Source organism: Olea europaea, chromosome 3 (genome assembly GCF_002742605.1).
Source record: "Olea europaea var. sylvestris chromosome 3, O_europaea_v1, whole genome shotgun sequence".
NCBI classification, from domain to species: Eukaryota; Viridiplantae; Streptophyta; class Magnoliopsida; order Lamiales; family Oleaceae; genus Olea; species Olea europaea.
In genome coordinates this window covers 17562682-17582505 of record NC_036239.1, presented here as the reverse complement: position 1 = coordinate 17582505, position 19824 = coordinate 17562682, and the positions used below count along the sequence as shown (strand labels likewise).

The window sequence follows — 19824 nt, the reverse complement described above, 5'->3', positions numbered from 1 at the left end:
TAATTGATAATTTTCATGTAAAACAAAGTCAAACGAACACCAAAAAATACTTTTATTTCAACATTTTCCACATGAAAAATTATACCTATCAAGCACAATAATTGACAATTCCCAATAAAACAACTTCTAGGTAATTCAATTCCTTGGAATTCGTTTTTTTCCACCCAAATTTCATCTTTGCAATAAAACGACCCTAAATTTCACTAACATTGTTGAGAAAGTAATAATTTCTTCCCTGAACTGTTAATTGCCTCTTGACTGTTTTTTGGTGAGTCTTGGTGATAGTTATTTTGCATAATTGTTATTATCATGCAGTTCTTTCCCACAGCTGAAGAGTCTATTGATTATTACAATCAGAAAAGATGTGTAGATGGGAAAGGGCTTGTTCTGCCTAGTCAGATTGTGAGTAATTGTTTATACTGTTTTCAACATACATATATTTTTTTTTCTTGAGAGTCCTACATCTGATGAGTGTTCTTTTGTCAGCGATATGTCAAGTATTTTGAACGCATTTTGACATACTTCAATGGAGAAAACCAGCCTGGGCGCAGGTATTGAGGCTTTGATTCGTATTTAAAACTCATAAGTATCCTTCCTTATAATGTAGTACAGGTGAATCGGATATAAAAATGAACTGAGCATGATACAGGAAGAACATGGTTTTTCTAGTAGATTGTCAATTGATATTGAGTACCATTGTTGCAGGTGCATGCTTAGAGGCTTCCGGCTTCATAGATGCCCCTACTGGATCAGACCAACCATTACAGTATCTGATCATAATGGTAAATTGCATCTTTGTTTTTTTTATCTTTATCTCACATAAGCATCTCTTTTTGGGCTGCTCTACTTCCTTATTTGTCTTCTAACTTACATATATGTTATTAACATGCACATTGGCATAATATCTCTACTTTCACTTGATTGTTTTATTGATATTTCGTCTTGTGTCATCTTTATTCACTTTTGATTGTCCTTCATGTGCATTTTATAATTGCAATATTATCTAGACACGTGCTTTGCTCATTGCAGGATTGCTCTTTTCAACCAAAAAGCATCCAAGAACCAAGGATCTGTCGGTACGTTAATATCATGGGTCTGCAAGTAGTGATGTTCTCTTAGCTATTAATTTGGGCAAGTATTATTTGTTTGGACATAGAGATAGGTGAACTTGATATACAGATTGTGGAATGGCGGTTTATCTTAGACAATATTCTGTGCCACCAGTCTTTAGGATAAATGAAAATTTTCAACAGTTTTTAAAGTTATCTATATATGCGGCCAAGGACTTAATGGCATGGGCTTCTATTCCAAAAATAACTTTTGATAAGTAATAATGTATTTTATTTCGATTAATATTTTCCTTGTGTACTAATTATCATATGTTGAAGAATTTCTATTAACCATAATTTGAAACTAAATGGTAGCTGGAGTCTTTCAGTTGGATTTATTCATTTACACCTTCATTTCTACCAAATTTAATATATAGCATAAATTTATCAAGTTGCATGCCACATTCTACAAAATCAAAATCAGTTATTGAAGAGAATTAAAATTTTGTTTACTTATAAGTGAATTTTATGTATAATTTACGAATTAGTTACAGCCGAGTTTACTGGTGGAAAAGCATTCAGGTAGCCGCTAATTTATTGAGGACAAGGCTTAGTTTGTTGTTGTTATCAATTAGCTACGATTAATATATTTTTAGATGGCTCCTAATAAACATATATATAAATATATATTTATTTATCATATCATTTTTTTGTTTTATTTTTATACGCTAGTGTTTTGAGGTTGTATAATAGCTATTTCTCCATATGATGCGCTTTTATATTTGTTAATGTCCAATCTGATGTCTAAATAATATACTAAATTATAAATTTTTTGACTTTGAGTTGGGATCGATTGTCATCACTGAACTCACCAACAGTAGTTTATTTTTAGGGTTATTGACTGCTATAACTTCCATGTTGAGCCTTTGGTGGATCAGAGTATTAATAATTATATGCCCATTTGTTGAGCTTTTGGGATATTTAAGTCCCGAAGAAGTTTAACATAGTATTCTTTGGGGTTTTTCTGCAGCCTGAAGATTTTTGGTTTAGTGCACCGAAGAAGGGGATAATGGTTTTTGCTCTTCCTGGGGAGCCTGGACTGACAGAGCTAGCTGGCGATTTCAAAATACACTTTCATGATCGCCAAGGAGACTTCTATTGGTATAATAATAGACAATTATACCGAAGTATTTTTGATAAATGCATAAATAAATTATCTATCTTCCCTTCCATTACAAAAGCTGGTCAGAGGAAGATTTCCTTGCTTTTGTGTTGTTTTTTTCTGTATATTAACAGCTTGTTATGGTTTTGTTTGTAATATCTTACTTTTCTTGATTATCAGCTGGTTGAACACTACAATGATCGAAAATCGCAAAGTACTAAACACTAGTGATCTTGATGGGTTTGACAAGGTAAACTTCCTTATTTTGTGCATCACTCTACATCAGTTGCCATTGAGGCCCTGGAGTTGTGGCAAATAAGTGCTGAGGTTGTGAGGATGAGAGGTTCTTAATTCAAGTACCTCCACTGGGGTGACTTATTTGGTGAAATTTACTGTTGATATTTTCATATCTCCCTCTCTGAGCTTCTTGGTCTAACTATAATTATGGTTCTTCTACTGTTATCACCAAGACTCCAAAATAAAACCAACAGTAAATTAGTAATGGCAAAAGAAGTTAACCTTGATATTTCCAGTCACTTGGACTTTGCTGTTACCTCTCCGTTCAAGTTTTGCGTTTTATATGGCTTATTTCAAATTATTGGTTCGTATGCTTTTAGCCACAGCATATTTTATAATTTTTCTTTCTGGACTTCTGCACAGAGAAAACTACCATCCCCGGGTTTCCAAGTTGAAGTTGTGCTCGTGGATTATGACTCTGCTGTTCCAGCAGGACCTCCTTCAGAAGCCACTGCTAGTACACCGATTGAAATTTCGGGTCCTCCTACACCTGTTGATGAGGCTGCAGCTGCAACAAACTCGAACAAAGACTCTGGAAATCAAGAGAAAGATGATGTGTTCTCTGACATTGAGGCCGAGGAAACTGGGTCATCGAAAACTAGGCAAACTAAAGCAGCTCCTGAAACTAGTGGAACAGATAACACAACAGCTTCTCGTCCTGACAATAAACTCGACCTGAAGCAAGTTGCAAACTTGGCAGACAAGGCAGAGAAAGTCTCCTTAGGAAATGCAGGGTCTGTACCTACTCAGCCGAAGAAGGATGTGGTTGAAAACTCAGCAGGAGTGGTAAGTGAGTTCAAGGCAATGGCTGCTGATGCATCTGTTTTCTCATTTGGAGATGATGAGGATGATGAAAGTGATTAAAGGTACTTGATACTCACGATGTATTTGCCCGAAATCCGTATATAATACTTGTGAATATCCAAAAATCTTGTTTTCGACACCTTAAACGTGTCATTTCTGTTGGACGATCGATTTCTTTGAAGTCGAGCTGGATCTATCAACTATGGCTGCCTAACTCAAAGGTTACTGTTGATTATATTTATTTCTTTAATAAAGTGTTGGAAATGTGTTTGTTTTAACTCATCATGCAGTATCAATTTGATATGAAATTGTAAGTCCTAACTTGGATCCCTTGACACTGAAATCAAATTGCTTTTTGTTTTTTACAAGTGGCCCATGTGCTGGTGTGAGCTACTAGGAAATTGAGTTATGCTGAGTCAATGATGCACCAAATGAAATTCTGACTTGGTTTTGTTCTGAAATAATTTATTGGCAAATTTTGAAAGAGTCTTATTTTAATGGTACATTTATTACTACTTTTTTAAAGTTATAAAAAGTACTTCTCCAATTCATTGTCTTCATTGATACTATGGTCCCACCCCCTTTCCCACTGCCCTCTCCGTCCCACGAGGAACGTGTTGGAAGGAAGAGGTGCAAACGTGCAGCACGGGAAAGATGAAATGGTAAATATATTTTATGTGAATTTCTTTTTTTTTTTCATGCCCTCCCTCTAATTTAGGGCTTTCTTGATATAAATTTTTGGAGAATAAATTTTGAAAAGTGAATTTTTTCGAAGAATGTGTAATTTAAAGTCGAAGAAAAGTTGTGGGTTCATATACAGAAATATTTTATTTGAGAAAAATTTGTGATTGAAAATGAATTTGAGGAAAAATGAATTTTAAAGACTTTGAGTTTAGTCTTTAAAGACACAATTTCCTGATTCTTACGCTGTGGTTGTCTGGATATTGGGGTGTGAGTCAATTCTATAGATGAAATGAAGCACCAAGTAGAATTTGACAAGCATGAAAAGTTGTATTTCTTTTCTTTTCTATTTATGTTATAAATTATGGAAAAGTTGTTGATCACGTGAAATATACGATTAAAATTAATTATTAATTTTGACTTGATTTTTTATTTAATTTTAATCTACATTAAACAGTGGATTAATTACAAATAAAATGGTCACATAGATAATGAGTGTTGATGAAGAATAAAGAGGATACAAAATAGTTAGGTTGCAAAACTACTTGTTACATTCAATAAATTGCGGATCGCTATTATATGTAATGTTATTCATAGTCACTCACTGCGGTAGTCGTCATGCGTGGTGACACCTACGTGGCATTTTGTGATTTGATGTATTAATGTGTTAATTTTTTCTTATCTCATATATCAAATCACTGATTGTCACATGTATGTCATATAGGATTACTGCCATAGTATTGACTGCAAATGACATTGTTATTTTTTTAATATTATTTCAGAATCTTTTAAATAATAAGATGAATTTGAATATTCTATAACTAGTTGCATTTGTAATTATGTTGTCAACTAGAAGTCTTAAAAGAATATGCAAGAGATTGTACCGTATTCCTCTCTCTAGCGATAATGGAGGCTCTGATTGTTACCACGTGACCAACTGTGTCCCAGTTTAATCAGTTCACGCGTATTCAAAAGTCGTTTTCATTTTTTTTTCAAAAGTCATTTTTAATTACTTGTCTTTGCATAAAATAATATTACATTTAAATTAAAAAAAATTTCTTATCAATTCGAATCCTCTCAGGGCCACTGAGGTGAGTACCCGATCCTAAACTTTAAAACCCTGTGAAATTAGTCGAAGTGTGCTAAACTGGTACAAACACCCACAATCATAAAAAAAGAACAAAAATTTACATACATTCTTCCAAAATTACTATTTTAAAACACATTTTTCTTAAAATTTCATTTTTAATGGAGCCCAAACAAGGGCTTAGGCCTCGTTTGGTAGCCATTTTTTTCAAAATGCATTTCTCTCTCTTCTTTTTAACCACACATTCTTTATTAAAATAATATTACACGTAAATTAAAATCTTTTTCTTATTTTTTAACCACACATTTCACATCAATTTACTATTTTAAAATGTATTTTTACATAAAATGACTATCAAACACCCTCTTAGTGTGTTCACGAATGATATCTTTAAAAATGAGGTTTCGAGTTTTTAATTAGTTAGAGCCTATCCGGGATTGATTAAAAGCAAATTTTTTTACCGTTAGAATTTCAGCAGCAGCCACAATTATAGACACATTTTCTAAAATTACCAATGTACCTACTATGATTTTATACTTGCCCAACAATGAAGGGCATAAATGACAATTGGTAATAACATTGTATGCTTTTGAATGGTCAAATGTTGTTGGCGTGTCAGATTTGCTAGAAATGGTCCCCATTACAACGGTAATAAAATCAATTGTTGGAGAAATAGCCTTTTTGGGAGGGATTTTTTTATTCCAAAAAATTAGGGCTCGTTTCGTAAGAATTTTGAGAATTGATTTTTTAACAATTAGAAAAAAAGTGGAGTCCACATGTGAGAGAAGAAGTCAAAAATTACAGCTTGAATAGTAAAATAACGGTCAAAAAATCAATTTTTTAGGACAAAAAATCCCTACCAAACGGGGCCTAATCTTTTGATCGTTATTTCATTATTTTAATCGTAATTTTCGACTTCTTCTCTCACAGATAGACCTCACTTTTCTTCTAACAATCAAAAAATCAATTCTCAAAACCCTTTCATATTGCTCCCTAATAGGGGCTTATTTTAATTTGTGAATTATGTCCCTACGTGGAAAACAAATGGTCAATATAGTCGTTGAAGTTGGATGATTCTGTGATTAGAGACGTTAAGTGTTTGGTGATTAATGTTGACATTGACGAATTCAGTGGGACTTAAATTTATTTTGAAACAAAAACATAAATTAACCAATTACGATTGACAACTGTACATCTATCATACTTTCTGTAAAAGAGCTTAATTCTAAAAAGAACATAATCCCGAAGACAGACTTTGTAGTTCGTTCTCTATATAAGGTGGGCTTTTGTTCTAGCTTAAAGAAACCTTCTTCAAATTTCTTTTCTACTTTCTCTTCCATGTCGATTTCTGGTATCCAAGGTCGAATTCTTGAAGTTACGGGTAAAGATTTCTCCCTTAATTTTCTTTCTTTTGTTGCGCATATATATATTTATTTAATATTTGTATAAGAATACAAGCACGTGATTAGTTATTGAGTTATCAAGTTTCTGGGGAGATGTTAATGTCCAATCTTGTCAACAAAAGTAGTCGCTATGTGAAATTTTAACTTAAAAGGGATTCTGTTACGATGGTAACTCAGTTTTAGACATACTCTCTGAGTTTTTAGACTCTGATTTTGGGTTTCATTTTAAAAGTCTAATCATATGTTGATTATTATTGTTCTCATTTAAGCTACATGGATTTTTACCTTAACTTGTTGGTATATTTTTTGGGGTTTTGCAGTTGTTGGTTGTACCAAATTGAAAGACACGGAATGGATTTCAAGGCAAGATCCCTACGTTTGTGTTGAATATGCTAGCACGAAATACCGTACAAGAACCTGTAAAGGTACTGGGAAATTGTATACTATATAATGATATGATGTTGGAAGGATTTAGTTCAATTACAATTCTTCTCAATCATTTGATTAGTTCAGAATTTTACTTTTTTTTGTTGAATTTTATTGTAGATGGAGGTAAAAATCCTACGTTTCAAGAGAAATTTGTGTTTACATTGATAGAGGGGTTACGGGAGTTGAATGTTTTGGTATGGAATAGCAATACCGTGTCTCATGACGATTTCATCGGCAGTGGAAAGTAAGCCCCTAAATCTCGTTCATGAATGAATTTTCTCTTTTATTTTTTGATGATTTTTTTTTTTCCTATGATTGATCTTGAATTTGTTGTATCTAGGGTACAATTGCAGAAAGTTTTGTCCAGTGGCTTCGATGATGGCTCTTGGCCACTTCAAACTAAAACTGGCAGGTGATCATCTACTAAAGAGAACGACACTATTGACCATCTTAATAGAGATATATATGCATATATGCACGTCTGTTTATTTATATATTTGTGTTGATTGCTTAGAAGTGGTTACGAAATTCATACCTTTTTGTTAACTTTTATGAAAGCGTAATTGGTGTAGATTTTGTCACACGTCTCGTTTTTTGTGGCTTAATACAACTGTTTATATAGATCACCATGGACGTTAAGTGAGAAGAACCATCTTGCATTTTGGAGCAATAGTTTGATAATTGGCAGTACTAGCCTCTTGATTCTAATCTTTGTGGTATTGTGAAGTCTTTTAGTTTTACATGGATAGCGTTGACCTCGTTTTTTGTAGTGGGGGCGTGGCCAACAGATGCTGGTTCCTCTCACGTCCATGTAGCTTCTTCTTGTACACTTGGGCAAACTGTTAAGAGTACAAAACTTTCTCCGCTGGTGGGGTCCGAGGGAGGCGGCCACGAGCGCTCCGACGATGTTTCGCTTGCCCTCTCATTCAGTTTTCATTTAGAACCCAGCTTCACCAATTTATCTCATTGTGGCCGCCCTGATGGAGATTATTGCTGGGCCACTCTCTGCAGGTTCACTCTGGTTGGCATCTTCGGATCTCAGGGTGAACCCAATTGTGCTCTTCAATTACTTTGGAAATGGAACAGTCGAAGATTTTTCATTGGAATCAAGTCTATCTATTTGTGAATAAGCATTTGGGTGTGGGATGTGCCAAATACGTGAGCCCAATATAAGAGTTTCAGATCCGAGAGTATGAATGTAGAAAGAATACTGTAAGAGTAAAGTTATAATTGATAGAATAAAATTGCATTAGCTTCAAATGACATAATATGTGAGCTTTTATAGTATGAAAGGTTAAATACTAACTGTTTGGTGAAGAGATCATCATCTGCAGTGCCTCATATTGTCTCGCCTCATCAATGAGGGTTTGGCCATGTCATATGAGTTCAACCTCTGCATATGCGTTTGGCCTTCCGTGGGGGTTCAGCAGAAATTGCCACATGGGCGGGATGACGTGGATTGTGGGCCTGGATTTGCTTACTACATGATGCCATGTGGCCATTCATGGAGCCTTGCTGGAAGAGGCGTAACTTACATATAGCTTATGGACCTCGGCTCTTTCTTGAGACCACAATATGATGAATGGTTGCAAGAGTTGAGGGCCACAAGAGCTTGCTGGAAGAGGCGTAACTTACATATAGCTTATGGACCTCGGCTCTTTCTTGAGACCACAATATGATGAATGGTTGCAAGAGTTGAGGGCCACAAGAGCTTGCTGGAAGAGGCGTAACTTACATATAGCTTATGGACCTCGGCTCTTTTTTGAGACCACAATATGATGAATAGTTGCAAGAGTTGAGGGCCACAAGAGCCCAGCCTCCATCAAATCTTATATATTTCTTAGTAACTAGCTTTGCTATTTTACCATAAAAACAAAATAGAAATAACTAGCTTTGTCATGACATCTGCACAGAAGGATTTCCCAGCACAGTATTTGTCCCTTGTGCGATTTAGATTCACTTTCTGGTCACCATGTGATTCAATCTGTGGGAACTGTAATGAAAGTACTAATGTGGGAGTTTGCCACTCTACTCTAGAACATCATATGCCATTTTGAATAACTACTACCCTCTACCTGTTCACACTATATTTTTAACTGATCATCCTGCCCCTTGATTATCAAAGTATCATTGGTAAGTATATTCTTAGAAGTGACTAGTTGACCAACAGATGAGAAATGTATTTGTTTGCTTGATGAATCTGATTGAACAGAGCATGCGGCACTTGCTGTATTGAGGTTACACTGCTGCTCCAGGTGGAGCGCCCCGAAGCCCCACCTTTCATTACATTGATATTGTGCAGAAAGAACTTTTATATTAGCTAGACACTTCTCAAGAAATTAGCATTTCCTGCTTTGTGCACCTTCATCTGACTTGGCATCAATGTTTCCTTGTAATTCTGCTTTACAAGTCTCCGAAATCTGAGTGTGAGGAATTGAATGAAATAATGTAGTTGGTGTGCGTAATTTAGGACTACAGACTCGTTATGCCACAACTTATGAGCCTATGATATCTTATAATGGCCTCCTAAAATGTTTCCACCACTACAATGTTAATTTGACAACCAATGGATTTATTGAAGTAGTATATCTTTTGACTGCTAATGTATTCCTTTCCTCTATAGGCATGCGGGAGAAGTTCGACTAATAATGCACTATGCTAATGCCAATGTAAGTTATAATTCTTCTTTCGTCTCGATATCTGAAAAAATAAAAATATTGTTTCACAATTCATATAATGAGAGATTTTGCAGTATATACTGCAGTCAAGATCATTATATCAGAAGTTTATAAACATTTCATTCTTTTGTTTTTCAGAAGCCAGCAACGGGCCATGCTCCATCAGCTCCCCCCGCAGTAGCTGCACATGTACCTCAAGTCCCTAATTTTTCAGCACCTCCTCCATTTGTATCTTCTTACACCCAGTCAACATCGGCTTACCCTGCACCAGCTCCTCATTCTTCCTACCCTCCTCACAATTCAGCAGGGTACCCGCCACCTCCATATTATCCTCCTCAGCAAACTCCTTATCCTTCACCGTATGCGCCACCTTCAACATACCCTCCAACATCCTACCCTCCGCCAGCACACGACCCACACTATTATCCTCCAGGTTAGTTTTATCGAGAATTTTAATTAAGGCCTTTCGTTTGTTTCTTTTTTATGGAAGTTTGATGCACTTACCAAGTATCATAATTTTATATAAATTCTTGCGGTGATGATGATCGATTCAACATCTGATAAAAATCTTTACGACCCTATTGTTCCAACTGAGAGAACCACCTTTGGGTTAAGGGGAAATTCCCTAATGAAAAACTTTAACGAAATCTTTCTTATTTTACGTTTTTCAAATCTATTATGTGATTGAAACTACTTCTATGCACTGCGTTTAATCAGGTTCATATCCTCCTCCTCCGTCGTATCCTCCACCACCATACTGAGACGAGCTCGCTGGAGCCTGGATGTGGATTGCTTAGAACAATAAAATAATCAGCTGTAGGGATGAGGAACTATTTGAATGGTTCTATCGAATTCTTGAGTCTGCTGTAAAAAAACTGTGTTTTCATGAAAACGGAAAAATGTACCAAGGCAATATTTTGAATGAATATTTTCAGTTTGCATGTTATTTGATTTTGAAATCGTATTCTGATGTCTGCTTGATTCAAAATAAATTGGCATGTCTTAAATATATGCACGCCAAGTGTGTTATTTGAAATGATGACACGGAGAAGGCTTGAATGATAAAAGAACTTATTGCCTTAATTAGAGTTGAACAACAAAATCGTCAAATCGAAATCGCATTTTTGAAATCGTTGATTTGGGACACCTAGATCCATCGATGTTTTGATTTTGAATTGAACTAAATCATTTTGAAGTGGGTTAGGTTTAAGTTTCAATATTTGTAAACCGTTTACAAAAATAAATTCAAAAATAAACTAATTTAAATTTTATCTAACTCAATGAAAATTAAATACATCGCAGTTAAAAATATACATCCTATTAGATATAATTCAATTAAATTCAAATAGATATTTATACATTTATTTAATTAATTAATCATCACAATTGTGAATGCAAAATTCTCAAATTTGATGATGAACAACTACTACAAAATCATGTTCATCAACTGTACATTAAAATCTAATAGACAATTAATTCTAAATTTTAATTCAATTCACAAATTTTATTTTATTTTTTTGAATTTCAACTAAATTTCCAGGTCAATTTATCCAAATTTTCTTATTTTTGGTAATTATTAGCTATATTTTATTGTTAGTTATATTGTTTTATTCTGATTTGTGTCAAGCTCCCTTAAATTTCAGAGGATAACATTTTTTTATTATTTATTTATTTATGTTTGTTTATGAAGAGAATGAATTTGTGTACTATATTCTTATCTTTATGAAAATAATGAAATGTAGTGCCAATTAATATAGACTGAGATGTTAAAATGTTTTTATTATGTTGTTGCATTATAATTAATAGAATTAAAGAGCCTTGGTTTCTAATATTTTTAATAATTTTATTCAAGTTTTAAAGTGAGTTTTAGATTAATATTTATGATTTAACTTATTCATCATATGTTATTTTTTTTGCTTTGTTAAACAGTGGTTTAAATTGAACTAAATTGGGAAAAAATATTAGTTTGATTTAGCAATTGAAATGATTTGATTTGAAAATATGTCACAATTTGTTCAAATCAAACCGTGTTCATACCTAACTTTAATAATTTTGTTGACTCCAAAAAGTGCGCCAACAGATGCCGGTCCCACCCGTGCTTGTGTGGGCGAATGTCCAACACACTAAGACACTTGAATGGTCTAAAACGAGCGGTTCAACGGGCGTGGGAGTAGCCCAACGACGCAGGACGGTGACGTTCGGAATCCGGATGGTTGTTCGTAATCCGATTGTACAATAATTACCAACCGGTGTTCATAAATGTATATGTAAATGTGTATAAACTCGATTTGTGTATTGCAAGTAAAATGAGAGAGAGTTGAGTAAATGTAGTTCTTTTTATTGATTCTTGCATTAGCCCTTTGATATTACACAAGGGAAGTATTTATAGTAGTACATATGAAATGGGAGCCCTTGGATGAAGTGGCACGTGGCCTCATCTCTTTAGTTCAAACATCTTTTCCTAGGTATGGGGTTTGACTTGCTAGCTTGCGGCACATTTATTGCTTGTGCAGGGCCTCCATGCTAGTGACAAGACTTGATCTTTATGCTTATGACAAACGTTCCATCAATCGTTCAAATAAGATCTGTGCAGACGATCTCTTGGGAGAAGTGACCATGGAGGATGTTTCCTTGTGGCTCAGAGGCTTGCGCATCAGTTTCGGGGCTTCGGCCATTTGTCATGATACTTCCACTTGAGGGCCTCAGCTGCTCTCAACAGGTCCCAGCAGCCTGGTTTCGGTTCGTAGGCCTCAGTCAATGGGCCTCGGACAAAAAGAGCCTCGACGACCCACCTCGGCAGTGTGTGCCGCCTCGGCAGGAATGCCACCTGGATCGCCATGAGTGGGCCATTGTCCCAGGTAGGTTGGCCAGGTGTGACAACACGCAACAATAGTCCCCCAAGTCCAAGTATATTCATTTATGTAATGCGTGGACTTTAATGGAGTAAAGATTGAAAGAATTTTTGTTGAACCCCAAATAATAGTCCCCCAAATCCAAGTATAGATATTTATATCATGGTTGGAGTTAGAGAAGTGTTGCTGTGGGTGAGCGATGAAGTAGGCAAGGTGTTGAACTTTTGAAGATGAAGCCGAAGTGGTTGAGGAACCGAACCTGCGAGGCTCGTTGCTGAATGATGAAGAGGAAGCCGAGGTGGTTGAGGGAACCGAACCTTCGAGGCTGGTTGCTGAATGATGAAGAGGAAGCCGAGGTGGTTGAGGAACCGAACCTGCAAGGCTCATTGCTGAATGTAGAGATGAAGCCGAGGTGGGTTGAGGAACCGAACCTTCGAGGCTCGTTGCTGAATGATGAAGAGGAAGTCGAGGTGGTTGAGGAACCGAACCTGCGAGGCTTGTTGCTGAATGTAGAGATGAAGCCAAGGTGGGTTGAGGAACCGAACCTGCGAGGCTTGTTGCTGAATGATGAAGAGGAAGCCGAAGTGGTTGAGGAACTGAACCTGCAAGGCTTGTTGCTGAATGTAGAGATGAAGCCGAGGTCCAATGGTAATGATTGTGCCTTGATAGCTGAGCCAATGATTTGATGTCTTGTGTTTGTTTTTGAGGAAAAGTGGTGAAGCGTTACGACTTCCAAGGCGCCTGCTGCCGTCATATTAAAAACGCAATTATGAGGGGAGCTGGCGCTTCTAGAAGCAGACGCACTGGAAGAGGTGCGTGGGAGGTACGCATGAATCTGAGGCATAGGATTGAAAAAACCTTTGAATTCAACGCCTCGGATTGGATCTGAAATTGAGGGCTCAGATTGAGTGAGATTCGATCTAACGGTCGGGGCTCGTCCTGGACCTCTATAAAAGGTGAGGAAATCCCATTTTTCAAGATTTTCGAACACTTGCACTCTGATATTCTCTTAAATCTTCAAATTTTTCCGGCGTCGAGGTTGACTGTAATTTCAATTTCCGGTCAATCTCCATTTGTGTCGAATTCCCTTAGGTATTTTTTGCATCTTACTGTCTTTTTGCTGAAAAAATGGAGTCTACTTCGGGTAGGGAGCTAGTGACAGTGGCGTCTTTAGACTATGGGGTCGGTCAGATGGGGGAGCCCGAGGTGGATAGGTATGCCATGGCCGAGGAGCTTGTAGATTATACCCAAGAGTGGGGGGCGTCTAGGGTACCTTCGAACATAACATGGAAGAGGTTGGGGGAACTTAGGGAGAGGTACAGTGTACCCCACTCCATAGAAATGTTAGTCCCCGAGCCGAACGAGCGGGCCTGCTATCCGAGGCTCGGCTGCGTGGCTATCAATGAATACCTGTTCAAGGCAGGTATGTGTCTACCTCTGCACCCCTTCTTCAAGGCGGTGCTTAGGAACTTCATGTTGTTGCCGACCCAGGTTCTGCCGAATGGGTGGAGCCAGCTGGTCGACTCGTACTTCCTATGGAAGGAAGTGTCACTTGGGGAGGACATGTCTCTCCATGTATTTATGACCCTGTTCCAGCCTCGGGTGATTGGGAAGGAGTCTAGGGGGTGGTACTACCTCACGCCTTGGGGGGCTCATGTACCTTTTGTGGTGGGACTTCCTTCCTCTATCAAGGGGTGGAAGGAGTCATAGTTCTGGGTGCGAGGTAAGTGGCAAGCAGTGGAGGGGGACAAAGCCCTTACTTGCACCGTGCCGACCCAGTACTACGAAGCTCGTGAGTCTCCCAGACCCTACTTGTTTTTTGAAGCCAAGGTTTGAATTTGTCTAACTGTTGGGACTTCCTTTGCAGATAGTAGTACGAGGTTCGAGCTCAGCCGCGAGGAGTTCGAGGTAATAGAGGACATCTACAGGAGGCCTCTGAAGCTTCGCCACTTCGACNNNNACCTAATGTATTGTGCAGATAAATTCAAGAAGAGGGAGTACCCAGCTCCAGATATGGCTTCCATTTTGAAGGCCACTTTTACTGTGAAGGCGAGGCCTCTGAAGTCGGGCTCCAGTGGGGCGAAGGAAGTCCGAGGCAGGGTTGAACGCCTGTCCAAGGACTGTACTCCGCGGGCCTCGGAGGAGGCAGCACCTTAGAGGCAGGAGAAGCCGAAGGAGCCTCGGGGGAAGGAAAAGGTCCCTGAGGAGACAAAAAAGAGGAAGCTGGTGCATATCTCCAGCTCGGCTGGGAAATTCGGGACCTCTGTGTCCCACGAGGCAAAGCAAACTGGTGAGCCGAAGTTGCTTGCAACCGCCTCAAAGGCCATCAAAATTGAGATGGTTAGAGTGGCAGAGGTCGAGGAGGGTAGAGCAGAGGCTGCGAGGCACGCTTCGGAGGCTGCGAAGCAAAAGCCGGTCTGCGAGAAGGGGAAGTCTCCGAGCTTCTTAGCTGGGAGGGAGGAGGCACTGGCCCCGGCCTTGGTGGAGGCTCTCCCTAAAGAGATCCGAAGCGCCACTGAGAACTTCTACAAGTTCTGGACAGAGAGGTGGCAGCTGCATGCCTCCGCTTGCGATGCTACTGATTTGACGAGGGTATTAGTGAGCCAGAGCGTCAGGACTTTTAGCCTCGCGCTTGAATGCAGGGAGGCCCTTAGTGAATTTCAAACAAGGACCCAGGCTTCGGAGGGAAAGATGGCCTCCCTCGCAGAGGAGCTGAAAGCTGCTAAGGCCAAAGCTGAGGAAGCAAAGGCCCAAAAAGTTGAAGAATCGACGAAACTTGAGTCTGCACTGGCCCAGATCGAGGCCTTAAAAAAGGAAGTATATGAGTCACAGTGCGAGGTGGCCTCGTTAACAAAGAAGGTGGAGGTCTCCAATGAGCACCAAAAGGTGACTGCTGAGGCCCTAGAGAAGGCAAACCTCTCCTTGACAGGTGCTCAAGACGCTTATAAGTATCTGGAGGGCCAAATAAAATGGTATGTGGACGATGCCTCTTATGCAAGGGAAGAGGCCCGAACTGCAGGGGAGGAGGCGGTGAAGGAATACATCGCCAACTTCCATACAACTGAGGAATATAAGAGCTTCAGTGCATAATGGAGGAACTTCGCCTATGCCGAGGTGATGGAGCGGGCGGAAGAGCTGTATCCCAACTTGGATCTGACTTAACTCAGGTCTGAATTTGTAGATGAGGTTCCTCAGACCCCAGCTGAGGAGGTGCAAGGTGATGAGGTAGCTAATGCTGAAGCCCCAAGTGCTGAGGCAGAGGAAGCAACTACTGATGCCCAAGTTGCCGAAGCCCCAATTACTGAGGCGCCTCCGTCATCTAGCCAGGCTTAGACTAGGTTTTCCTTTTCAGTACTTTGAATGTAATGGCCAGAGGCCCTCCTTTGTAATCCCTTTTGAATATTAATATAATGTTTTTCTTCATTCATTGTTGTTCTTTATCCAAGTTTTTGTGCCTCGTTAAACAAACGAACTGGAAGTTGATAAGAGCACGAACTAAATAACTTTAACTTGGTACCTTGACTTTAATCAGTCAACTGTATGAGCCTCGGACTTAAGCAAATGAACAAGTTAAGGAGATGAACTGTGTGGGCCTCGGACTTTAAGCAAATAAACATAACTTAAGGAGATGAACTGTTGGAGCCTTGGACTGTAGCGTTGGTGGCTTCTCCCCTTTGCGTTCAGCGGAGGCATGTGATAGCGCCTCGGAGTTCGAGCGAGGTGGCCCAAGGGTGAGTCCCAAGACCCTTCTCCGAGGTGACGATGCATCCCAGACATGGTGGATGGTGCAGTCATGTTGAGGCTTCTCCCCTTGGCGTTCAGCAAGGCCAAAGGGAGGCATGTGCTAGCGTCTCGGAGTTCAAGCGAGGTGGCCCATAGGTGGGTCCCAAGCCTCTCCTCCGAGGTGACGACGCATCCCAGACATGGTGGATGGTACAGTCATGTTGAGGCTTCTCCCCTTGGCGTTAAGCAAGGCCAAAGGGAGGCATGTGCTAGCGCCTCGGAGTTCAAGCGAAGTAGCCCAGATGTGGGTCCCGAGCCGCTCCTCTGAGGTGACGACGCATCTCAAACATGGTGGATAGTGCAGCCATGTTGAGACTTCTCCCCTTGGCGTTCAACAAGGCCAAAGGGAGGCATGTGCTAGCGCCTCGGAGTTTAAGCGAAGTGGCCCAGAGGTGGGTCCCAAGCCTTTCCTCCAAGGTGACAACGCATCCCAGACATGGTGGATGGTGCAGCCATGTTGAGACTTCTCCCCTTGGCATTCAGCAAGGCCACAGGGAGGCATGTGCTAAAGCCTCGGAGTTCAAGAGAGGTGGCCCAGATGTGGGTCCCGAGCCTCTCCTCCGAGACGACGACGCATCCCAGACATGGTGGATGGTGCAACCATGTTGAGGCTTCTCCCCTTGGCGTTCAGCAAGGCCAAAGGGAGGCATGTGCTAGCGCCTCGGAGTTCAAGCGAAGTGGCTCAGAGATGGGTCCCAAGCCTCTCCTCCGAGGTGACGACACATCCCAGACATGGTGGATGGTACAGCCATGTTGAGGCTTCTCCCCTTGGCATTCAGCAAGGCCACAGGGAGGCATGTGCTAAAGCCTCGGAGTTCAAGCGAGGTGGCCCAGAGGTGGGTCCCAAGCCTCTCCTCCGAGGTGACGACGCATCCCAGACAAGGTGGATGGTGCAACCATGTTGAGGCTTCTCCCCTTGGCGTTCAGCAAAGCCAGAGGGAGGCATGTGCTAAAGCCTCGGAGTTCAAGCGAGGTGGCCCAGAGGTAGGTCCCAAGCCTCCCCTCTGAGGTGATGACACAGTACGACACGTTGATTTATCCAATGAATTTTATTGAACCATAGAAATATTTCAAAGGCTGGGGAATGTCATCTAGCATGTTGGTACAATTTATTCATAATAGATCCCGAGGTGCTCAATGTTCCATGAACGGGGTTGTGCCTTACCGTCCATGTCTTCAATCCAGTAGGTGCCAGGTCGAACTTCCTCTCTGATTTTGTATGGGCCTTCCCAATTCGGGCCTAGGGAGCCGAAACCAGGTTCTTTTGAAGATAAGAAGACCCTTCTGAGTACAAGGTCGTTGATTTGGAATGACTTCTTCTTGACTTTGGAGTTGAAGTACCTTGTCATTTTTCTTTGATAGGTGCCGAGCTTCAGTTGGGAGTCGTCTCTTCTCTCTTCAATGAAATCGAGGTAGAGCCTCCGAAGCTCGTCGTTAGTTACTTCGCTGAAGTGCAGACGTCGTGGAGATGGAAGTCCGACCTCCACGGGGCTCATCGCCTCAGTCCCATATGCCATGAAGAAAGGGGTCTCCCCGATTGGGGTCCTGGTGGTGGTTAGGATCGCCCAAAGTACCTGGGGTAGCTCATCAACCCAAGCTCCTTTGGATACATCAAGCTTCCTTTTCAGGACGTGCTTGATGGTCTTGTTTACGGCTTCAACTTGGCCATTTGCTTAAGGGTGGTGAGGTGTGGAGAAGTGCTTCTTTATGCCGAGCTCCTCACATAGTTCTCTGATCCTTTTGTTGTCAAACTGTCTGCCATTGTCTGAGATGATCGAGTAGGGAATTCCGAACCGGCAAATAATATTTCTCCATAGGAATTTGGAAGTGTTAGCTTCTGTGATTTTTGCCAGTGGTTCAGCTTTGACCCACTTTGTGAAGTAATCAATGGCCACTATTGCGAAACTTGCACCTCCTCTACCCTTAGGTAGGGTACTTATGAGGTCCACGCCCCATTTTGAGAAAGGCCAGGAGCTAGAGACTGCAGTCAAGTCCTGTGATGGTTGTCTTTGTACGGGAGAGAACCGTTGGCATTTATCGCATTTTCGTACGAATTCGAGAGCGTCCCGTTTCAGGGTAGGCCAGTAGTACCCTTGCCTTAGTATTTTTTGTGCCAGAGATAGGCCTCCGGAGTGGTTGCCACACACTCCCTCGTGGATTTCTCTTAGCATGTAGGTAGCCTCTTTTCCTCCGATGCATCGTAAGAGTAGAGAGGAGAAGCTTCTCTTGTAGAGAATGTCATCAATGAAGGGGAAGTGGGCCGACCTCCTCCTTAGCTTATAAGCCTCATTCTTGTTGGTGGGCAGCACCTGGTCCTTTAGATATGCTATGATCGGTTGCATCCAGGTGGGAGTTCCCGCGACCCACATGACATTAGGGGCCTCGGTAGAAGGCAGGAGGAGGTGCTCTATAGGCACTACTGTGAGTAGCTCTGAGTCTTTGCTACTAGTAAGCTTCGAGAGTGCATCCGCATATGTGTTTTCGATGCGGGGAATCTGGATTAACTCGAACTTTTCAAAGGACGGGATGAGGTTCATCACCATTTTCAGGTAGGAGGCCATCATTTTGTCTTTGGCTGAGAAGTTACCATTGACCTGGCTAACAACTAGTTGGGAGTCACTACTGATGAGTAGCCTCTTTACATGCATTTCCTTGGCCAGTCTGAGGCCCGCAAGGAGTGCCTCATACTCTGCTACATTATTGGTGGTTTTGAATCCGAACCTCACCGTCGAGGTGAGCTTGTGACCCTCGGGGCTGACGAGGACAACACCAGCGCCTGAGCCGAGCTCCCCAGCTGAACCATCGACGAAGAGGCTCCACGTGGGGGGGCTCAATGGGTTCAGTAATTGCATCCACCTCGTGTAGGTTGGCGAATTCAGCCACAAAGTCGGCTAAAGCTTGTCCCTTGATGGCTGCCCTAGCCTTGAACACAATGTCGAATTCACTTAGTTCCACTGCCCATTTCAATAGTCTTCCTGAGGCATCGGGCTTTTGGAGTACCTGCCTCAGGGGAAAATTTGTAAGTACATTGATGGTATGAGCTTGGAAGTAGGGTCTTAATTTCCTGGAGACGTGATTAAGGCCAAAGCGAGCTTCTCCATATCGGGGTAACGGGTTTTCGGCGATAGGAGCACTTTACTCGTATAGTAGACGGGAGTTAGGTGGACCCTTCTTCTCGAATCAGAACCGAACTGATGGCCTCATTGGAGATGGCCAGATATATTACAAGATATCACCGGGCTTCGACTTGGAGAGGAGGGAGGCCTGTCCCAGGTGCCTTTTCAGGCCTTGGAAGGCCTCTTCACATTCTTCAGTCCATTGGAATTTCTTCTCAGCCTTGAGCACTTTGAAAAATGGGAGGCACTTGTCAGTTGCTTTGGAGATGAAGCGACTAAGTGCTGCCACTCGTCCAGTTAAGCTTTGCACTTCCTTTGGCTTTTGAGGGGACCTCATCTGGCACAAAGCCTCAATCTTCTCAGGGTTGGCCTCGATTCCCCGTTGGTTGACCATGTACCCCAAGAACTTGCCGGAAGCTACCCCAAAGGCACATTTAAGCGGGTTGAGCCTCATCCTGTACCTTCTGAGGATTTGGAAGGTAT

The 19824-nt window shown here is 41.0% G+C and overlaps 2 protein-coding genes across 5 annotated transcripts in view; both read left to right on the top strand.

Annotated features, from left to right (window-relative positions):
* The window catches only part of LOC111387903 (phosphatidylinositol 3,4,5-trisphosphate 3-phosphatase and protein-tyrosine-phosphatase PTEN2A-like), a 9439-nt gene extending 5800 nt beyond the window's left edge, over positions 1-3639 (top strand). For all 4 annotated transcript variants that reach the window (XM_023012513.1, XM_023012533.1, XM_023012518.1 and 1 more), the window contains 7 exons: positions 316-402; positions 487-551; positions 706-782; positions 1030-1076; positions 2080-2210; positions 2392-2461; positions 2872-3639. In XM_023012513.1, the coding sequence (XP_022868281.1) occupies positions 316-402; positions 487-551; positions 706-782; positions 1030-1076; positions 2080-2210; positions 2392-2461; positions 2872-3372 (978 nt within the window). In that variant the 3' untranslated portion in view covers positions 3373-3639. The remainder of the gene's footprint in view (positions 1-315; positions 403-486; positions 552-705; positions 783-1029; positions 1077-2079; positions 2211-2391; positions 2462-2871) is intronic.
* Positions 3640-6304: 2665 nt separating this feature from the next.
* On the top strand, positions 6305-10549 carry LOC111387895 (extensin-like). Its single transcript, XM_023012502.1, has 7 exons — positions 6305-6461; positions 6804-6908; positions 7030-7156; positions 7253-7324; positions 9536-9581; positions 9729-10023; positions 10308-10549. The coding sequence occupies exons 1-7, from the start codon at positions 6419-6421 to the stop codon at positions 10349-10351; spliced, it is 732 nt and encodes a 243-aa protein (XP_022868270.1). The 5' UTR covers positions 6305-6418; the 3' UTR covers positions 10352-10549.
* Positions 10550-19824: the final 9275 nt, after the last annotated feature.